Source organism: Lissotriton vulgaris, chromosome 8 (assembly GCF_964263255.1).
Source record: "Lissotriton vulgaris chromosome 8, aLisVul1.2, whole genome shotgun sequence".
In the NCBI taxonomy this organism is placed as follows: Eukaryota; Metazoa; Chordata; class Amphibia; order Caudata; family Salamandridae; genus Lissotriton; species Lissotriton vulgaris.
Genome location: NC_141696.1, coordinates 465,811,852 through 465,831,388, shown reverse-complemented (window position 1 = coordinate 465,831,388; position 19,537 = coordinate 465,811,852). Strand labels below are relative to the sequence as shown.

The 19,537-nt window shown below is 48.4% G+C and overlaps 1 protein-coding gene across 1 annotated transcript in view; it reads right to left on the bottom strand.

The window, feature by feature from the left end:
• Positions 1-607: 607 nt before the first annotated feature.
• The window catches only part of SLC25A6 (solute carrier family 25 member 6), a 33,118-nt gene continuing 14,188 nt past the window's right edge, over positions 608-19,537 (bottom strand). Inside the window, exon 4 of the mRNA XM_086934249.1 lies at positions 608-1,032. Coding sequence (XP_086790375.1) covers positions 875-1,032 — 158 coding nt within the window. The 3' untranslated portion in view covers positions 608-874. The remainder of the gene's footprint in view (positions 1,033-19,537) is intronic.

Here is a 19,537-nt window from a genome sequence, read left to right as displayed (position 1 = left end):
CCTATTACTTCCGCTTCCAATAAAAGGGTGAGAAACATTTACTCGGTTGGGTGTTCCCCAAATAGAAGTGGTAGGAGAGTTGAAGGGTGTGAAAGGGCCAACTATTTATATGTTAGAGAGTAGGGACTAAACTTCAGGGAAGACACCTAGATTTCTATGCTTCTGGAACCCAGAGGATAGAAGTACTTCTGTATTATATAGCCAACAATGAACCCCTAGGAAGAGGTCTGGAGTCTTATAGTGACTTACAGGAATCAAACTTTGGAGTATCAGTCAGGAGGATTTTCGGTTATGGGCTGAAAGAGTGGAAGCAGAAAAGGTACTTACCTTCCAAAAAGCAGAAGGCATAACCTATACAAGAACTGACAAAACGAACGAATCCCGAGTAATCACATCACTGAAGAGCTCAAGGTCAGAAGCAACACAGGGTCCATGGTTAGTCACTTTATCAGGATAAGTAGCAAGTGAAGTATGGAAAGATTAACAAAAGCACACTACAGCGACAACCATGACGTCGAAACGGAGGACATTGGATGAAAAAGTAATCCATATTTTCCTACATTTACAAAAACGTGTGTAGTTGGCATCAGGTTTAGACTCTAGAACGTTTGAGACGGTCAAGATTATCTTTTATTGTTTAGCAGAATGCCCAAATTTAGGGCACATTAAATATTCAGGTGTGCAAAACGATAGATACATTGCTAGTTTGCAAGACAAGAGGACAATCTACATAATTGTACACTTTTCAACTACAACTTGGGTGGCCAGCAAACATGGGTTGAACGTCTTTGTTAATAAGACTGAACATCTCTCGAAGCTCAAATGGTCCATTATGGAAGAGGAGCTCTACATGATTGGCTTAACTAATCTGCATTTAAATGACTTTTTTGAACTCGTCGTATAGCACAAGGACGAAAGCTCCACCCATGCCTCGGAGGACGTTGGACCATGCCCCTTTGAAGAACGCTTTTCCACCCTCATCTCGGAGAATCTTCCTCCAGCAGTCGATTGTTCCAGTGTACATAATATCAGCTGAAAAAGTAAACAAAGTTTGCCACAATTAGTCTGTACTACAACAAGATCAAAATTATACTAGAACACAAAATGTGCATTTTCGCTTATGCAGGACATTTAAAATAGCTCCCACGCTAGTTCAATGCAAAGATTCCATAGTAAACCCCATTTCAATTTATGTGAGACAGCACCATTGGGTGGTCTCTGAAGACCAGGAATGAACAAATCCCAACAAATACAAGCTCTGAAAGTGCAGTCTACGGCACAGAACACGCAGCTTTATAGGATGAGAAAGGATAAGAGCTCCTTTTGGTTACTCAGTTGTACCTACTCAGACATGCTACACTACTGTGCAGATGTATTACCCCTCATCAACAAAAAAAGCATAGGCAAAGCTAAGCGATCTGGGCTTAATTTGGACAATGCATACAATGATTTCTTTATGTATAGTATGCATCTATGAGAAATATGTATGCTCGCATCACATGTCCCATTCAGTTTCAAGTTGTAAAATGCAAGCACTCCATAGGAAGTAAAATGATCCACTAATTGTGTATCTTTCCAATAACAGGCCAGTGAGCCTGGGCTAGTCTGACCATGCCTCAAGCCAATGGCCGAAAGAGGCTGATCAAAATAAACCTAACAGCGAAGGAAGCTTACCCAAAGACCATTCAATTTATATGATAATAACAAGTCTTTAAAATGTCAATACAGACAACTGAGTCACACCTAAATGGATGTGTTCTTGCAACGCTTCGGCTATTATAAGAAAAAAACTTTTGCTGGGTAGCTGCTGGAAATTGCGATTTTAGCACGAGGGAGGACAAGATTCTGCTTTCAAAAATGGCAAGGGTGAGAAAACAAAAGCAAATGGAGGATCTGCCTTTAACTGGCAGTAGCTACAAATATAATACAGACTAACAGTAGTTGCACTTAAGCTACTGAAAGATTGGGCTCGGGGCCACAACTGAAGTGGGCATGGGGAATATTTTGAAGATCATGCCCCCCCCCCCCCCATAATCATTTGAGGTTATACCTTGTATACTTAAGTGACAAAAGGTAACGTTGACTTTCTCAAAAAAGAAACCTGGCATCAATCTTTCATCCCATCCACAGAGAAACCTTTGTGGATAAGGGTGGAAGGCAGCAAACCAGTCTGCCAGCGATTTTACAGCACTCCACCCAAACCTCATACTCTAAAAAAGTGTTTTACCATATGCGAACATTTATGATCTACTGTTCCTACCAATAAAGCAAGTAAGAATTACAGCGTTGATTATTAACCAGACTGTTAACTAAATGGGGTAAAAGGTAATTGTGCAACATACCCAAGTCATATTTCATCAAAAAAATTCACCTAAAACTGACCCATGTTCCAATTAACCGATTTACAGCTTGGTTATTCAGGATTTTATATAGGCAGTTGCAGCCACATGCATACCTTTGTGTCATTAATACCAACACCTACCTTACATCATGCCTTCGGCCACAGATCCAGCTACCTTGCCCCTCCCAAATCACCGGTTCTTTTGTAACTTCTCTCTGCCGCCCCCAATATATGATGCAGGATGAGTCAGCTTGTGATCCGCTCACTCATGTGACAAGACAGTAAAAAGTCCCCAGTTAGGATTATAGAAGTACACAGAAGCCACCACTGCGTACTTCCCATTTTCTCTGATACAGACCTAGGCAAGTCACTTTCACATGCAAAACAAATCACCAGCTTTCATTTGTAGAACACTGCATAGAGTGGCAAAACCTCTTGTCTGTTAATGTGAGCAACAGAAAATGCCATTTAAGTGCTTAAAAATGATCCACTCTTGGAGCAATAAACAGGTCCAAACTTCTCAGACACCTCGATGCCCAATGACTCAGGCCTGGATTGTAGGTAACATTTTCCAAAGCTATTAACAGTTGTTACAACGGGGGGAAAAAAATGGATTAAATTATTTTCACCCATCAGCGGCCAGTGGAGAGGTGGAAAGCAACCGGATGCAAGGTCAGGACAAATTAGTACATCTTTGAGAGTGTCGGATGAGGAGATTCACGACGTGCGTTACTATTTGACAGGATAGTGGAAATGGACTAGACATTTCCATGAGAGCAAATGACATTCCTGATAGTCAGTCCTCATCCCCTGCTGGGGAAGGTATATACTTTCAGCATGCCCCTATACTTAGTATGTGGACTAGGAGGAGTACATGATTATGTACTGTTTGAGGTTAACAAGGTTGCTTGCAATGTGGTACTTCACATGTGGCAATCAAGGGTTTGGGGTCCCCAGTAATTTGGAAACAATGAAGTGGCGATATTGCTACACAGTATACCTAATGCTTCATGATGCGCGGTAGGAAAGGATATGGCTCAAAGGGCATTGGTTTGGGTTCTGTGTTAATTAGTCTGCTGGCAGTACTCTTGAAAAGTGGTGGGACTCAACCAGTCACGTCTTTTTTAGAATATTCGTTGCAAAGTTTCAGGTTGCAACCAAGGAATGTTCATGCCCTGAAAATTGTAGTCCTGTAAAGCAATTGCTTATATGACAGGCTTAAAGCCAGTCTCCTCCTGCTACAGGAAACTTCCCTTTCTGAAAAATGTGACTTTGCAACTGGATGGGGAGGCAGAGTCGTACCTCACACCAAAGTTAACAGGGGTTTAATAGGGCGTATTGGCAAGTCATGCACACTGGACACAATCAAATTACTTTATTCGGTATAGTATCACTGTTGCTTTCATCTTTCACATAAAATGGCCCCTAGATTGTGCTGTACGTTTTCAATGCTGGATGGAGCAGTGTGTGGTTTTAGCAGCTAGAGATCTCTGTAAAACTAGAAGCGCACAGTGGCCTCCTCTGTGATGCTGTCGGCTGGTGCTAGAATCCACACCCCGGGGGGTGATGGGAGACAGACACGGTCAACAGACCCTCTTTGGAGACACGAGCAGACCCCCTCACTGGAATGTAGCCCTTGCTGTGGCCACAGTGGTACATCCACGCCAGGACTCAGGAAAGTGAGGGGTAGTCCCCACCCTGCTTCTGTCCGATACATTTATTTCGGATTTATTTTAAATATTAATTTACTGCGGTGCGCCCAAGGTTTGTGGGAAAAATCAGTGCATGTATCGGCGCCTATCCCCTTTAATGCATACATAGCGATGCCACCATCTGCTGCAGAGCCCGGCGCTGCCTGGTAAGCTTGTTGTAGGCTGTGCCTCATTAATTCATGCCATCGTGTTTATAGGATGCTGTTTGCAGCTTGGCTGGGAGGGTTAGCAAACGTAGCCAGTGTGGTCCAATTTTGACTTCCTTTTTGCTAGAAATGGCCGTGGTAGCCCCGGGATAGTCAGTTTGTTTTCCTTTTTGCTTTGAGAACACAATCTCCGTGCCAAACACAGCCGTGCGCGTGGCTTCGCTGATCTAAAGCTGTTCTGTGCTATCTTTCCATGACAGCAATCTGCAGCACACGGTTCAGCCCCAGTGTTTGCACAGAGCTGTCTGGAATGGAACAATTCATCCTTTGTGGCGCCGAAAGGCCGCTGCACACCAAAAAAGGAAGCGAGCAACCTGTCAAAGGCTGAGCTAATCCTGTGTACAGTTGGTGGGCTCGGCAGCACGTGAGGGCGGGTGCTCATCCATGCTCTGGAAATGGCCGTGTGTCCCTCTGGCGGAACCGTGTGACCTTCAGCTGCACAAAGACGCTCGTTCTCTACGAAAACTAGAACTTGATTTGGAGGACAGATGGGATGAAAAGGGTCGAGAACAGAGGATGAGTGACGAAAAACCAGAAGGCATGGAGCATGGAAGGAAGGGTGAAATGAGGGAGGAGACGAATGAAAAGAGGGAGGTTCGAAGCAGTAGTAAAGAAAGACGTGGTTGCTTCAAGTAAAAGCAACTAAAGTGTCGTCTTGGGAGAAGTGTGGGAGGGAAGCCGGATTGGGGCGGGAGAACCTGGGAATGCGAGCGAGGGGAGGAGTGCGGAGGGTGCAGAGGCTGTCTTGGGAGAAGTGTGGGAGGGAAGCTGGATGGTGGCGGGAGAGCCTGGGAATGCGAGCGAGGGGAGGAGTGCAGAGGCTGGGCTTGCATGCGACACGTCGGGCAGGGGAGGGGGCCGAGCGGCGATGAGGGTGTGAAGCAGCTGGGGCCTGGGGGAAGCTGGGAGGGGGGGGGGAATGAACAGATGTCCGTGAGGTGTGGGAGGAGTGCCTGATGCTGGATGGGGCTGGAGAGCCTGGGAATACGAGCGAGGGGAGGAGTGCAGAGGCTGGGCTTGCATGCGATGCGCGTGCTTGTTTACGTGAACTTCAAGAAAAACGCGGCTGAAAGCCCTTGGTTTGAAGAGGATTTTGCAGACATGAATTCTCGCTCCGCTCAATGCGCTTGCACGCATTGATAGGTCGCGAGACCTAAAAAGATAGGCATTACAACCACTAAAATTAAGTAATAAAGACAAAAAATATGAGCACTCAATAAAATGGTTTCATGTCAAAAGTCACATTAAAAAGTGATTTATACAGTAAAAACAGGAATCCTAGGCAATGTTGGTGCAGCCAACCCTACTGTCACCAAGGAGGATCATAGACAGTTACTAATCGCCTCTAGTGTTCCTTAGTCTCACAGCCAATCTTAAAAAAATGTACAGTGCTAAACCGCGTTAGTGGATCTGATGACAATTTCAAAAATAGTACCACCTTTGCCTGGTTGAATCTGTTTTGCCTTAAAAAAGCTTTTAAAAACATTGTCCTTGGGTACGCATAAAAGACATTTTTTTTTTTTTTTTTGGAAAACCTTTATTTGTAGAAAAAGTACACCGCTATTCAGCCATACATCCCGGAGGCCAGGCAGCATCGAGGTAGCAGGTAAGTTTGTGTACAACACGATATGCAGAAGCAATCAGGTTTAATTTTCAAATAATGCTGAACTTAAAAATAAATAAACCAAGGAATAAGAAAGCCTCAAAGGCTAGGAAAAGAAGTGTGCATTGAGCACGAAAGGAAGAGAAAGAGGAAGAAGGTAGGCTGAGGACGGTACAGAGACAGTGGGCTTGTGTAGCGGGAGGAGGTCGAGGGCCGCACACCCAAGGCAGCACGCAATAATAACAGCAACAGTAAGTCATGTGGGAAGTAGCACACCAGGATAACCAATCTGGAACCACAGGTAAGGGGCTCTACGGGGACAGTTGGACATCGGAGTCTATCTCCACAGGGGGGGGTCGCAAATTTCGCCTCTATAGGAGTTCCAAGCACCCCACACAGACCTTCACATTCTAGGTTTGCCCCTGGCCACATACACCGTCTTCTCACGCAGCATGCACCAGTCCATATTGGTTTCCCATAAGCTGAGCGAGGGAGGAGCAGGCGCACCCCATTTCTGAGCGATGTCTCTTTTGGCCACCATGTTGCCCAAGGTGACCCAGCGGGTCTGGGCAACGCTGTAATCATTCGGGCCCCAAATGTTGAGGAGGCATCGCCGGGCCTCTGCCGGTAGGGCCACACCAGTCACCTCTTTCATCACGTCATGCACGCGTGTCCAATACCGGGCAACTCCAGGACATTCCCATATAATGTGCATGAAGGTCGCAAGCATACCACATCCTCGCCGACACATACCGTCCGTTGAAAGCCCCATATGTATAAGTCTGGGGCCGGTGACATACACCCTGTGCAATATCTTCAACTGAACAAGGCGGAGCCGTGCCAATATGGCCACCTCTCTGGGGGAGGAAACCGCCGACTGCCACTCCTCGTCGTCCACCTCTATGCCATCATTCACCCAGTGCTCTCAAGCTCAAGCAAATCAACTCACATTAATAAGCTTCTTGTATGTTAGGGAGATAGCGCTGTCCGGCATGTGGCCGTCCAGCACCCGATCCTCCAGGGGTGATGATTCGGGGATCGCCTCCCCTTCCGATATGTGGGGGGAGAGGGCATGGCTAATCTGGGCGTGTCGGAAGTATTCCGTCGCCGCCAGTTGGAACTCAGACTGTAACACCTCAAACGACTTGATCCTTCCCCTAGCCACCATGTCCCTAACCTTAGATATCCCAATGGTGTCCCATCTGTCGAAGCCCTTAGTATGCCACAGCTTCCCCAGTATGTCTCAGTCATACAGTGGGGTGGCCATGGTAACCCTATCTTGCCAGCCCAAAGTGTTAGTGACTGCGCGCCATATATGCACAATCGTCTTAGTGGGGCCCGTCAGCTTCCGATCCAGAGACCTGGAGTATAATGCTCTATAATAGTTCCCGTCCCCCACAAGCCACCGATCCATGGCGTAGCCCGGGTTGGTCGCCGGGCCGTAGAGGCCATGGTTGATTGCCGCGAGCTGGGACGCCCAGTAGTAGCGTCGCACATCAGGCAGGGCGATACCCCCATCATAGCATGGTATGGTCAGCTTGACCAACGAGATTTGTGGTCTACCATCCCACAACAACGCTCGCTGCAAGGATTCGATCTCCCCTAAGTATTTAGCTGGCACGGGGTCTTGGGTATTCTGCAGAGCATAAAGGAAGCGAGGCAGCGCCATCATTTTGAACAGCGCAGCTCTGCCCATCAGGGAGATCGGTAGCTTTTTCCAACCCTCGACGTCCCGGCGCAACCGCACCAGCGGCGGAAGTAAGTTGTGCAAATATCGGGCTCGGGAGTCACGCGACACGTAAATGCCCAAGTACCGAAAGCCCTGCTGGGCTATCTGTATTGAGCACCCACGGGGGAGGCGCGGAGTGTCTCCACACAGCGTGTACAATGAGGACTTAGACCAGTTGATTACCAGGCCCGAGTGGGCCCCAAAGGTCCCCAACAGGTCAAAGACTACTATGAGCGAGCGGCAGGGAGAGGGAAGATACAAAAGGATGTCGTCCGCGTAAAGCGACACCCGGTCCTCGAAACCTGGGGACCACGTTATCCCGGAGATATCGGGGTGCGTCCTGACCCAAGCCGCCAGGGGCTCAAGCGCCAGGGCGAACAGGAGCGGCGAAAGCGGGCAACCCTGTCTAGTGCCCCTGTGCAACGAAAAGGAGGCCGACAACCAACCGTTAACCGCCACATTAGCCAGCGGGGCAGAGTACAGTAGCCGGACCCAGCCGATGTAAGCGGGTCCAAACCCCAACTTGGCCAGGACTGCCCATAGATAGTTCCACTCCAGCGAGTCGAAGGCCATAGTGGCGTCAAGTGAGGCGAGAACTGCGGGTTCACTAAGCAGATGAGCACGTGCCATGACCGCGTGAAGCCGTCTCAAGTTGAGCGCCGTATTCCGGTGCGGTATGAAGCCAGACTGGTCTGGGTGAACCAGGTCCGAGATCACTCCCACCAGCCGGTTAGCCAACAGTTTGGCCAGAATCTTGGGTTTGGCGTTCAAAAGTGAGATGGGTCGGTAGGACCGGCAAAGATCACGCGGCTTCCCCTCCTTGTGTATCACCACAATGGTGGCGAGTCGTTGGTCGAGGGGGAGTTCTCCTGCCTCGCGGGCTTCAAGGAACATATTCAGCAAGGGTGTGGCAAGTGTGTCAGCCTTGAGTTTATAAAGCTCAACCGGGATGCCGTTGGGTCCCGGCGCTTTGCCAGAGCGCAACGACCGGATCGCCAAAGCCACCTCATCAACGGTCAGGTCCCGATCCATGTCATCTCGCTCGAGATCTGAGAGGCAGGGAAGTTCGATGTCTTCCAGAAGGGAAGCCGAAGCAGACTCCGGGAGGGGATTCGCGGAGGTATAGACCCCTTCAAAATATTCTGCGAAGGACCCAACTATAGCCGCCGGGTCCGTTAGAGACAGGCCGTCCGCACCCACCAACTCTGGGACCACCCGGGACGCGAGCTCCCTTCTATCCAGCCACGCCAAGAGCTTGCCCGCCTTGTCTCCCGAGTCATATATCCTGCCCTGTTGCTCCCTGCTCAAGGCTTTCGCCGCATCAGTGGCAGTCGCCCGGAGTTCAGACTGTTTGAGGGAGAGAGCGTGAATTAGTTCGGGAGACGGGCCCAGCGCCAGCTGGGAGTTTAAGTCAGCGAGGTCAGACTCCAGCCGTACCATGTCTTCATCCCGCCGACGGCGGGCCTCCGCAATCAGGGAGAAGGCCTCGCCGCGAAGCACGGTTTTAAAGGCCTCCCAAAGGGAGACGGCGGAGTCAACAGAGCCAGTATTCTCGGCAAAGTACCGATCCATAGCTTTAGCCAGGAGCGCCCTGGTCTTCGGATCACGAAAGTACCATGGGTTAATGGGAGCCACCCGCGAGGACGCGGGTATCTGGAAGTCAAAAGAGACCCAAACTGGGGAATGATCCGAAATGCCCCTAGCTAAGAGACGCGCGGTGGAAACAGACTGCGCCTGGGCAGCCGGGGTGAGAACGTAGTCTATTCTAGAAAGGCTGCCGTGGGCACCCGAGAGGAAAGTGTACTGCCGCTGAGTGGGGTGTAGCAATCGCCAGCAATCGTCCATCCCCATGGAACTCAGAAAATCAGGTAGGCAGGACTGAGAAGGACGCAGGTCTCTGGATGGGAAGCGGTCCAAGTCTCCCGAGACTACGGAATTGAAGTCACCACCCACAAGCAACAATCCCTCGGGGAGATCTAAAATGACGCCACCCAAATCCCTGAAAGTAGTCTCCTGCAGCCCCGGGGGAATATAAACCGAAACCAAAACTAGCATGCGGCCCTCCCATTTGCCCACCACAGCCACATACCTGCCCCTCTCATCAGCAAGCACCGACTCCACCTCCAACGGGAGGGACATGCGCACCATGATACCCACCCCCCTGGATCCCGAGGAGAACCCCGAATGTGCCACCATTTTAAAACCACGTCTATTCAAAGCTTTACAAGCGTGCCCCACTAGATGGGTCTCCTGCAGGAAAACCACATCCGGCGAACAGCGCTTGAGCATCTGCAACACGACACCCCTTTTAATGCGGTCCCCCAACCCATTCACGTTCCAGCTCAACAAGTTAAGAGATTTACCCCTCATCATCAAGGACGTTCCGCCCCCTCCCCCCCACCCGCAATGGCGCCCACAACGAGAACATATCAGTCCAATGAATCCTCAGCCAGAACAAAGAGTAAAACAAGGAAAGAAATAGAAAAAAACACACCCCAACTACCCACCACCCTGCACCCCTGCATTAGACTATAATCCACCCCAACTAGCAGTGTGCCTGTCGCCCCTTAACTAATCTACAAAAAGCCCAGAGGAGAAAGGAGGCATCCTATCCCCCCCGTCATCCCCCATATTATTGACAAAACGAGTCAAACCGATAGCAGCAGTGTCTTAAGTCGGTGCCCCTTACGGCCACCCAGCTCTCAGAAAGTCAAGTGACTAAACAATCATTCCTGTGCTTCCGCGCCTCCGGTGGTCTCCTCCGTCTGGTCAGCCGGTTCATGTCGTTCCTGGGGCAGGGTATCAAGCCAGTGTCCCACCTCATCCGGGAAGTCAAAAAACAAGGTCCGGTGGTCACGTTCGATGCGGAGTTTGGCAGGATAAAGCATGGAGTAACGCAGGCCCATCTCCCTCAGTCTTCGTTTCACCCCCGCAAAGCTCTGACGCTTTTTCTGCACTGCCTGAGTGAAATCCGGGAAGAAATTCACATCCGAGTTCTGGAAGCGTAGAGGGCCCGCGGTCCTCGATGCCTGCAGGATAGCGTCTGTCCCTATAGATGAAGAGCCTTGCGATGATAGGGCGAGGGGAGGCGCCCGACTTTGGCGGCCCACCCGGTACCCTGTGGGCCCTTTCCACCGAAAAGAACTTACTCAAGCCCCCCGGCGCCAAGTTCTTAACCACCAGGTCCTCCACAAAAAGTTGTCGAGTCCTCCTCGGCCTTCTCCGGTACCCCGGTGATGCGGACGTTTTGGCGCCGCGCGCGACCTTCGAACTCGTCCAGCCGGCGCGCCAGCAATCCATTCGCCATCTTCAGGTCACGTACCTCTGTCTGGATATCGGACACATCAGTGACCAGGCTAGAAGTCTTGAGATCCAGCGATTTCACCCGGTCATTAGTTTTCCCGAGGTCGGTCCTGATGAGGTTTAACTCAATCTTCAGGGAGTCAACCTTGCTGGACAGCGCCTCGTGGAGAGAGTGCATCTCCGTCTTCACCCCCGTTATCGCGCCCATGACGTCCCGAAGTGTTATTTCAGAGTCGTCCGGTGATTCATCCCTTCTCGGGTCTTTAGTGCGGCCCGCCAGTCCCGGTGATCCCTTAGACTGGGAAAATCGCTCCGGAATGGTGGATTGGGACTGGGACTGTTTTCTGCTGACCCGCTGAGACTTGCCTTTGTCCAAATCACCTCTGCCCGCCATGTTGGCACTCCCGGGCCGAGCGGCCAACAGGGGTGAAGAAGCCTCGTGGAATGTGCGCAATGGTGTTGCCAAGGTCCGGTGCTGAGGCCGTGTAGCAAAGGCGTTCAAATACCAGAGGCACTCGTCGGGGGGACGAAGCGCAGGCAGGGAGGCACCGTGTGAAGACACCGCTGTACCCCTCGACGATCGCCAAAGACGCGGGCGGAGCCTCCGGGGTCCGTCGAGCTAACTAAGTCCAGGAATGTCAGATTTTCATTCCGAAAGCGGCCGCCGCCTCAGGACCGGCTTAGCAGTCGATTCCCACAATCGTGGGACAGGATAGGTAGCAGGATTATTGCGGAGGATCGGGAGGTCTTCGGAGCTCCGAGCTCACGCGGCCATCTTAGTCGCCGGCAAAGCTCCTCCCCAAAAAAGAGACATATTAGAACGAAATGGTGTCCTGCGGAGACCACTGGTCGCAGCCGCATGGTCCCTTTATCTCGATATCTGATGTGTACCCTGTTGGAACTGATAAAACGTGATGCAAAAGATTCAGCCTAAATCTGGTCATTAGGAATTTGTTGTACATGTGGGACCGTTAAAAATCCATTCCTGGAGTTTATTTAGTTAGCAGATGGGCTCTCACAGAAGATCATCAACTCTGTCCTCCCTCACAGAAGATCATCAACTCGGTCCTCCCTTTCATTTGCTGTTTGCCTTGAGAATTCCATCTTTATGATACCCTTGTCTTTAGGCGCAAGTTTAGTGGGTTCATCAAAATACTCGACATAACCCAACCCTATACAGATGCATTGTTTCATTCGGTGACCAGCAGCCTGGTCTTCTTGCAAAATTCATAATTCAGCCCACCGAACTGATTTGTGAGCTACATTTATCGTTAATCAAGGTTTTAAAACTGAGGTGCTTATCAAATAAAAGTCTAGTTTTGGCACTTTAGAGTATGACTTATGTAATATGCGCAGTTCCAACAGACAGCCTTTCTATAGGTTCATTGGTTGGAGGCTTTAACTCCTTCGGTGCTGACAACTGCCCCAGTCAGTCATGCACCGCGGTGGGCATGTGCTGATGACGGCTGGGGGCCATCATGAACTCACCCACTTCGAAAACCGCCTCACAGGCTCAGAATCGCACCCAAGGGGTTAACATAGTGTTAGGCTGAAGTAGTCTACAGTCCTATGGCCAGTACCCAATGCAGTTCAGTACTTCGTGATCACACATTTCTAAAACCTAACTGATTTACGTTGGATCTTTAATACAGACACCAAATGCTCCCTTTACTCATCAGGAATTGGCTACAGTGATACCCTAGGAGATAGTAAAGCTAGTTAACCGATCATGCACCAAGGCTACCTTCCTGTGGAGGGATTCAGGTGTACTCTTCCCATTATCCAATAAGAGTATGTACTGCCAGGGTCTGCTCAGCTTCAGCTGATTAAATACGTTTTTCAATAGGCAGTCTAGATAAATCTAGAGCAATGACTTGGAAAACTAATGATCCACAAGTAGGTCCATCAATGCTGAAGTCGATACGGGAGCTCTTGAAGAGTGGAGTGCTAAAACCATTTGAAATCAGATGCGACGAAACCAGGGATAAAATGTGACTTGCTCCATGACTAATGGACAGATTAAATTTGTTGTCTAGGAAGGAGACGGAGTTCCTTAAATACGTGATGGCCAGTCCACACACCCAAGAACACTGGCAAAGTAGGGAACTTTAAAAGCTTGTTAAGAGCTGAATTTTCACCATGAAGAAGTGAACACAGTATGCTCAAATCGGGAATAATGAGGAATATTTTAATTCAGTTATTTCCATCAACTATACACCAAGATAATCCTAATTTTTACTGACGAGAACCTCTTTAGTTTGGGCTGTATCCCTCACTCCGTGCTTAATCGTATCACATTAAAGAATATAGTCCAATTGATATAGCAAGACTGTAGATTATAGTTTCAAAGTGTATACAGGTTTACATATGTACCATGTATTCCAATTACAGAGCTTTTTAATCAATTTAGATAGATAATTGTAAGGGCGATCTGGTCTGGTGATTCAGCAGAATCAAAATGGATGCATTGGCCTCAAGCTAGGATGGGCCAGGGGTGGAGGGACTGACGACTATGTGATTGCGTTATATTGTGTCTGGTCTGCAGATAGATTACCAAGTGACTCACTGTGTGAAATGCACGTTTAAACCAACCAAACCTGAATGTTCGTATCGAGCGTTTTGTAGGGGCAGAAGGTGTGCTGTCAGTTCAGACTACTCATAAGTCCATAAAGTTAGACATTACTCTAGCTGAGTTTAACTGATAGATGTATAATTCATATATCACCTTATATTAAAATGGAGTGTAAATTACACACTTTCAGAAACTAATACCATCTTCCTGCACATTCATCACCTTACTTCCATGTGCCTAGCTGGATCCTGTCAGTTTCTCCAGTAACAGCTCTCCAGCGCCGCCACGTGGCTTTATGCAGCCGCAATTCTGAAATCAGGATTATGGTGGCAGAAATATGCCAGGCACCAATTACCACGTTGGCATCAGTTCCACTCTGCACACCTCAATGTGGCATAGGAAAGTGTACCAGGAACAGAGATAGTCTCAACAAGAGTGACGGTGACAATTGCATATCCCTGAATGTAATTAATCACAGCACCAAAGTCAATGGGAGTGGGGTGAGCAATCGGCAGAAAGATACAGAATCCACTAGAAACTGAGCTGCCAAAAGTAAGTCAGCTTTCTTCTGATGAATACTTGTTCATAAAGATTCCTCACCTTAATAGCGAGCACAAAAGCAATATACTCTCCAGGACAAGGAACTGAGAAGTGCCTAATAACCAAGAAAGCCGTGCAACACTGGCCTGACCATGTCAGTCATGGTGTGCTTTGGCGGTGCGCAATCAAAGTTTAGCAAAAGTATGTAAAGATGAGCAAATGGCCACTCAGCAGATGTGAGCTACCAGAACACCTAGAACAGTAGAAGCAACTGTGGATTGGATAGTGTGAAAACGAGCGTCATGCAGAAGGTCTTTCTTGGCCAAGGGAGGGTAGATTTTAATACAAAATGTAACCCACTATGAAATCGTGTGCTTGGTCGCCTTTGTCCTTATTGGAAGGAAAGGTTCTCTGCAACCAAACAAGCCATCCGCCACTCCTCTCCTATACACCCAAGGCCATTGCCCCCTACCAATTCAGGAGGCAAATACATTGCAATGGTGCTTTGGTGAAAGGCAATGTAGCAAATGGCTTTCATTCTCATGGAAAGAGTACAGGACGTCATTATGGATCAACCACCTAAGGTGAATAAATGTGCCTCCTCGGGCTGAGAACTCCAGATGTTGACCCCAGCAGAACATGCCCCAAGATGGCTTACTAACTGAAGCAGAACTAATGTCCCTTAAGTCAGCGGATAACATTTTGGATAGTCCATGCAGACCTTTAGAGCCAATGGCAGCAGTATGAATCAAAGTGAGGCAGGACTACCTTGAAGCTCTGAGGCAACTGTTCAGGAAAAGGTCGAAGTGGGGTGTAGGAAGGTAGGATCCTTCTACATGGTTACCCCCACTTTTTGCCTGGTGCAATGCTGGTTCGAATAGTCTAACTGTCATTCTGCTAATCAGGACTCCAGTCTATCCGCTTTCTCCCTAAAATGCTGTGTTCAGTACCAGAGTACATCCCAGATTGGATGCTTGAGTACCCTTATTAGTCCCTAGTATATGGTACTAAGTTACCCAGGGCATAGGTACCACAGAGGACTCCCATGGGCTAAAGCATGCATTATTGTATTGTAATTGCATTTATAGTGCTTACTACCCCTGACTAGGTGTCAAAGTGCTCTTTCAGCGAGTAGAATGCTACTCTGGGACCCATAAAGGATTAGTGTTGAATTAGTATAGTGAAATATGAAAGTAATTTCAGGGGTGGATAGGTTAGTCAGTTATTTGGATTCGGAAAAATAGAAAAGGAAAAAAGGTTACAATTTATTTAGCGCTTGTTACCCCTGATGGGTTGTTATAGCGTTTGTTGGCGAGTAGTACGCTACTTCAGAAACCCATTAAGTATTCGTGTTGAAAATTAGTATAGTGAAATATGTAGTCATTTGAGTGGTGGATAGGTTATTCAGTTATTTGGATAGAGCAGTGTAGTCGGCGGGGTAGAAGAGCTTTGTATTTACATAGCACTTGCTACCCCGGATGGGGTTTTGAAGCACTTTTTTGGCATGTAGCATGCTACTCTGGAACCCATAGGATTAGTGTTGAAATAGTATAGTGAAATATGAGAGATCATTCAATATGAACTACAGGCCTGTCATTGCAGCCGTTGTAAGCTGGGGCTAGTGCCACTTACAAGAATTATAGGCTTCCTATATAGAGGGACACTGCAATTAAAAACTATAAGTCACCCCAATAGCAGGCCTTAGCAATCCTGAAGGCAGGGTGCTTGGTTTTAAGTGAGGGTGGCCCTGCATGAGCAGGACACCCCTGCAGCCTACGGAGTCCATTCTCCCGGGTTGTCAGTGAAGCAGCCATATACTATATAGAGGGGCACCACGTAATTATGTGATGACCATCTCGAAAATAGCTGCAATGAATTCCATTATGTTTGGTATCAAAGATGTTGGAATCGTTCCCTCAACACCGTAAACTGTTTCCGGTACCAGCCTTCTTGACCCGGACAGCGCAAAATGGTCACTGCCGACCGGAGACACTATTCTGCTGTCCTGCTGCAGAGCTAAGCTGGAGTAGGGAAAGGAAGATTGGGCATCCTGTCACAGGGAGGTGTGACCATCTCCCAGGCAGGATTAAGTGTATTGGCCCCACTCAGTCTGCATGAGGGGCACATTTGGTGTCCCTGTGCACAGTCCAGTTCAAACCAGTCCTCGGAGCTGTTGGCTCCCGCTCTGGTGCGAAACTGGACAAAGCACATGGGAGTAACCTCCCTGTCCAGAACCTCCCCAGGGTGGGTACCTGACATCTTACTAACCCTTTTCCTAAGGTACTCAAGGGCTTACCTGGGTGGAGGTCCCTAGATTCATCTTGGGATAAGACTCAGAACAGACACCACTGCACTTCTATTGTCTGGACCCTGGACTTTATTGGACTTAGTTTGGGGCCTTAGTCTCCCTTCCAGTCTGCTGCATCGTCTGTGCATCATACAGGAACCTTCCAAAGGCTGTGATGCATCAAAGACACCTGAAAAAAATCTACCTTGGAGTGAAGGAGTCACTCCCCTGCATTCGCAGGCACCGTAACTAAGTCGACCGGTCTGCAGAGCCTGAGCTCCTCCGGACGCCGTGGGCTCTAACACAGGTGGTGGTTTTCTACAACTCCAGAGGCCTGCCCTCAAATTTGAGGACAGTATCCCTCGTGGGGGTTGCAATAACTGAACCCCTGTGCACCACGTCCAACTTGCAGTTGCAAAGGCTTGTTGGCTTCTTTGCAAGAAGATATCCACACTCCAAGTAATTCCAACCTCGAGCAAATCCAGTGACCAGAATCTTCAGCCACACTGCATCATGTGCATCGTGGCCTGCATCTTTTGGTGACCTGCTGGAGTTCCTGTCGAGACTCCGGTGCCCAAGGCCTGTGGGTCCACTGGAGGGTCACGCTTACTTCGTTTGAGCTTCCCGGATTACTCAGCCGGCCCAGACTCACCTGCTTGTCGTGAGTCCCCCTGGTCCTTGCTGGTCCCGCCGTTGTTCCTTCTTTGATACCTGCATGGCTTGCCTTTGCCAAGGCTTGTTGGTGCTCCTGCCCCTCAGCACTTGAAATCCTTCGTGGGACAGCTCATGCACAGTTCCTGGTCCTCCTCAGCATCGCCTGGTCCTCACAGCTGCAGTCAGTCATCCATCCGTCCGTCCATCATGCAACATTTGACATCGGAGGGCATTAGTCTTAAAAGTCTCCTGGTCACTACCAAGTGAGACTGTCACCTCTACTTGCAGGTAACTCATCCCGAATCCATCCTCTGATTCTACTGGACACTTCTTCCTTCTTCGACATCGGCACTTTCCTGGAGCCCTCCATTGGGTTTGACAGTTTCCAACACCACTTCACACATATGCACCCAGCTTCCCTGGTGTAGGTATCATGGGTACTAGGGTATCCACGGGCAGGGTGGCTAGCCAACCTTCTGTATTCCACAGGGTTTCCTCAGGGTCCACTGGGAAGGGTCTTTAACCTTTAAAAATCGAACAGCACATAAGAGTTGTACAGAGCATGCAGTCGTGTTTCCACACGCTATCCGTGGGGTCCCCATCTACTCACCTTGGGTAGTTCCTTGGGGTCCCAGCACCTCTACATCCTCTTGATTGCTAGATCACTTTTAGTATATGGTTTGGTCCCTCCCTCCCATGGGGTCCACTGTGCATTACGTGCTATTTACTGTGTTACTCTGCTGAAGTATTGTGTGCATTATGTGCATCTCAGTTGGTGATATTAGAACGTACTAGAGTGTATTATATAATTAATACATATTTTTATAAATACCTTGTGTGGTTCTTTCACTTAATCCAGGGGTCTCCAAACCGGTCCTGGAGGGCCGGATCCATGCCAGATTTTTGGATATCCTATTGAGATATATGTAATTATTTTAGAAATCTGGCATGGATCCAGCCCTCCAGGACCCGTTTGGGAACCCCTGACTTAATTTATACATACAAGACTGTATTCTGGTAAAATAAGCTGCTTTACACTTTCTGGACTAAGCCTGAATGCTGCCCCCAACAGCTACCAGTTATAGAGCTTTCTACGGTTGTTTAAGACCTCTTAAATCACCATAAGGGATGTCTGGACTGGTGCAGCTGTCCACTTACATTAGTGACCATATACCAGGCCAGCTGCTCACATGAGGCCATTGCAGAAAAGCCACATATGCCAAGGATTTTGGAGAACAAGGAAGCACATTTATGCCCAACAGCCAAGAATTGTACTGTCAATGTTCAAATTTCCCACTGTGTTGGTGTCCCTGAACCCGAAGTATCTGGATGTAAATGTCCCTTTGGTTCACTGCACAGCCCCTCATTCTAGATAGCGGGGAGACAGACAAGTCCACATCTTGGAGCTTTGAAAGGGAGTGGATGGGGAAGGGATGAAGTGTACAACTGAAGGTACATACAAATCCAGTACATGGACCTCTTTCCATATGAAGAAATAAATATTACGAGAACAGGCCAACCAAGTTTGAGGAGGATGGTGGAACAGCGACCAGTCATTGGGACCTCACTCTGTTGAAGCCTGGGCAAGTTGGCCTTTAACTCAGAAACACCGCTTTTAAACACAGGTAATGATCCAGATAATGCAGCAGATGCAAGATATTTTGGCCTCGCGTGTAGCACAGTAAATTCTGAAAGCTGCATGTTGTTGCATTGTTTTTAGTATTTGTGCAACATACTAGTTGCATGGTTATCCTTTAACTCATGTTATTCATTCTTTTCACCCATTTACTTCATATTCAGACAACCATTTTCATGTAATATCAAGGTGTCAAGTTCAACTTCGAAAATAGCTTTGTTCTTCCTTAGCAGCTAAGATCCCATCCCAAGAAATGACTGAAAGAAAGAGGTCTGTACATTTGCACAATTTTCTTCTATAAGAGTCAGTAGCCCACCACTGAAGACAAGATTGGCTGAATTTGCAGGCACAAAATATAACAGCCATTCTCAACCCACAATATTTATACCGCTCTACCTCAGTTCAAGTAGAGATGGCACCAAAAACCACCAAGCCTCAATTATAGTCAGTGGTCATGATAGACTGGGACTTGGGCACAATTTGAGGCTGACTGCAATGGAATACAGGTCGGATACACCTACCAGGTGCATTCTGGTCAAAGAGGTTACCTTATGATTTAGGCCTTTAGGTTCCAATCCCTCCCCCCACCCTGGACCTCAGGAGAGGTACTTTGAGACATCACTGGAGTCAGGCAGAGTCAAAGTTGTTGAGCCTAGTCAGCCGTGTACTTCCAGGAAAACGTGCTCTTGTAGCTTGTATCTCTGTAGCTTGGATAGGAGATCAAATTGTATGACCCTTGGTGTTTGCTTCTTTGTCCAGAGCACAAGAGGACTTCTCAGGTCAGACAGCAGGTCCAATTCTGTCCAGAGCACAAGAGGACTTCTCAGGTCACAGACAGCAGGTCCAATTCTCCTCTATTCTTCTGCAGGTCCAAGAACGGTTATGAAGGGTGCACCTGGATGTGCTACATTTTTGCCAGAAACTAGCTAGTCGGTGGGAATGACTCCGGAGCAC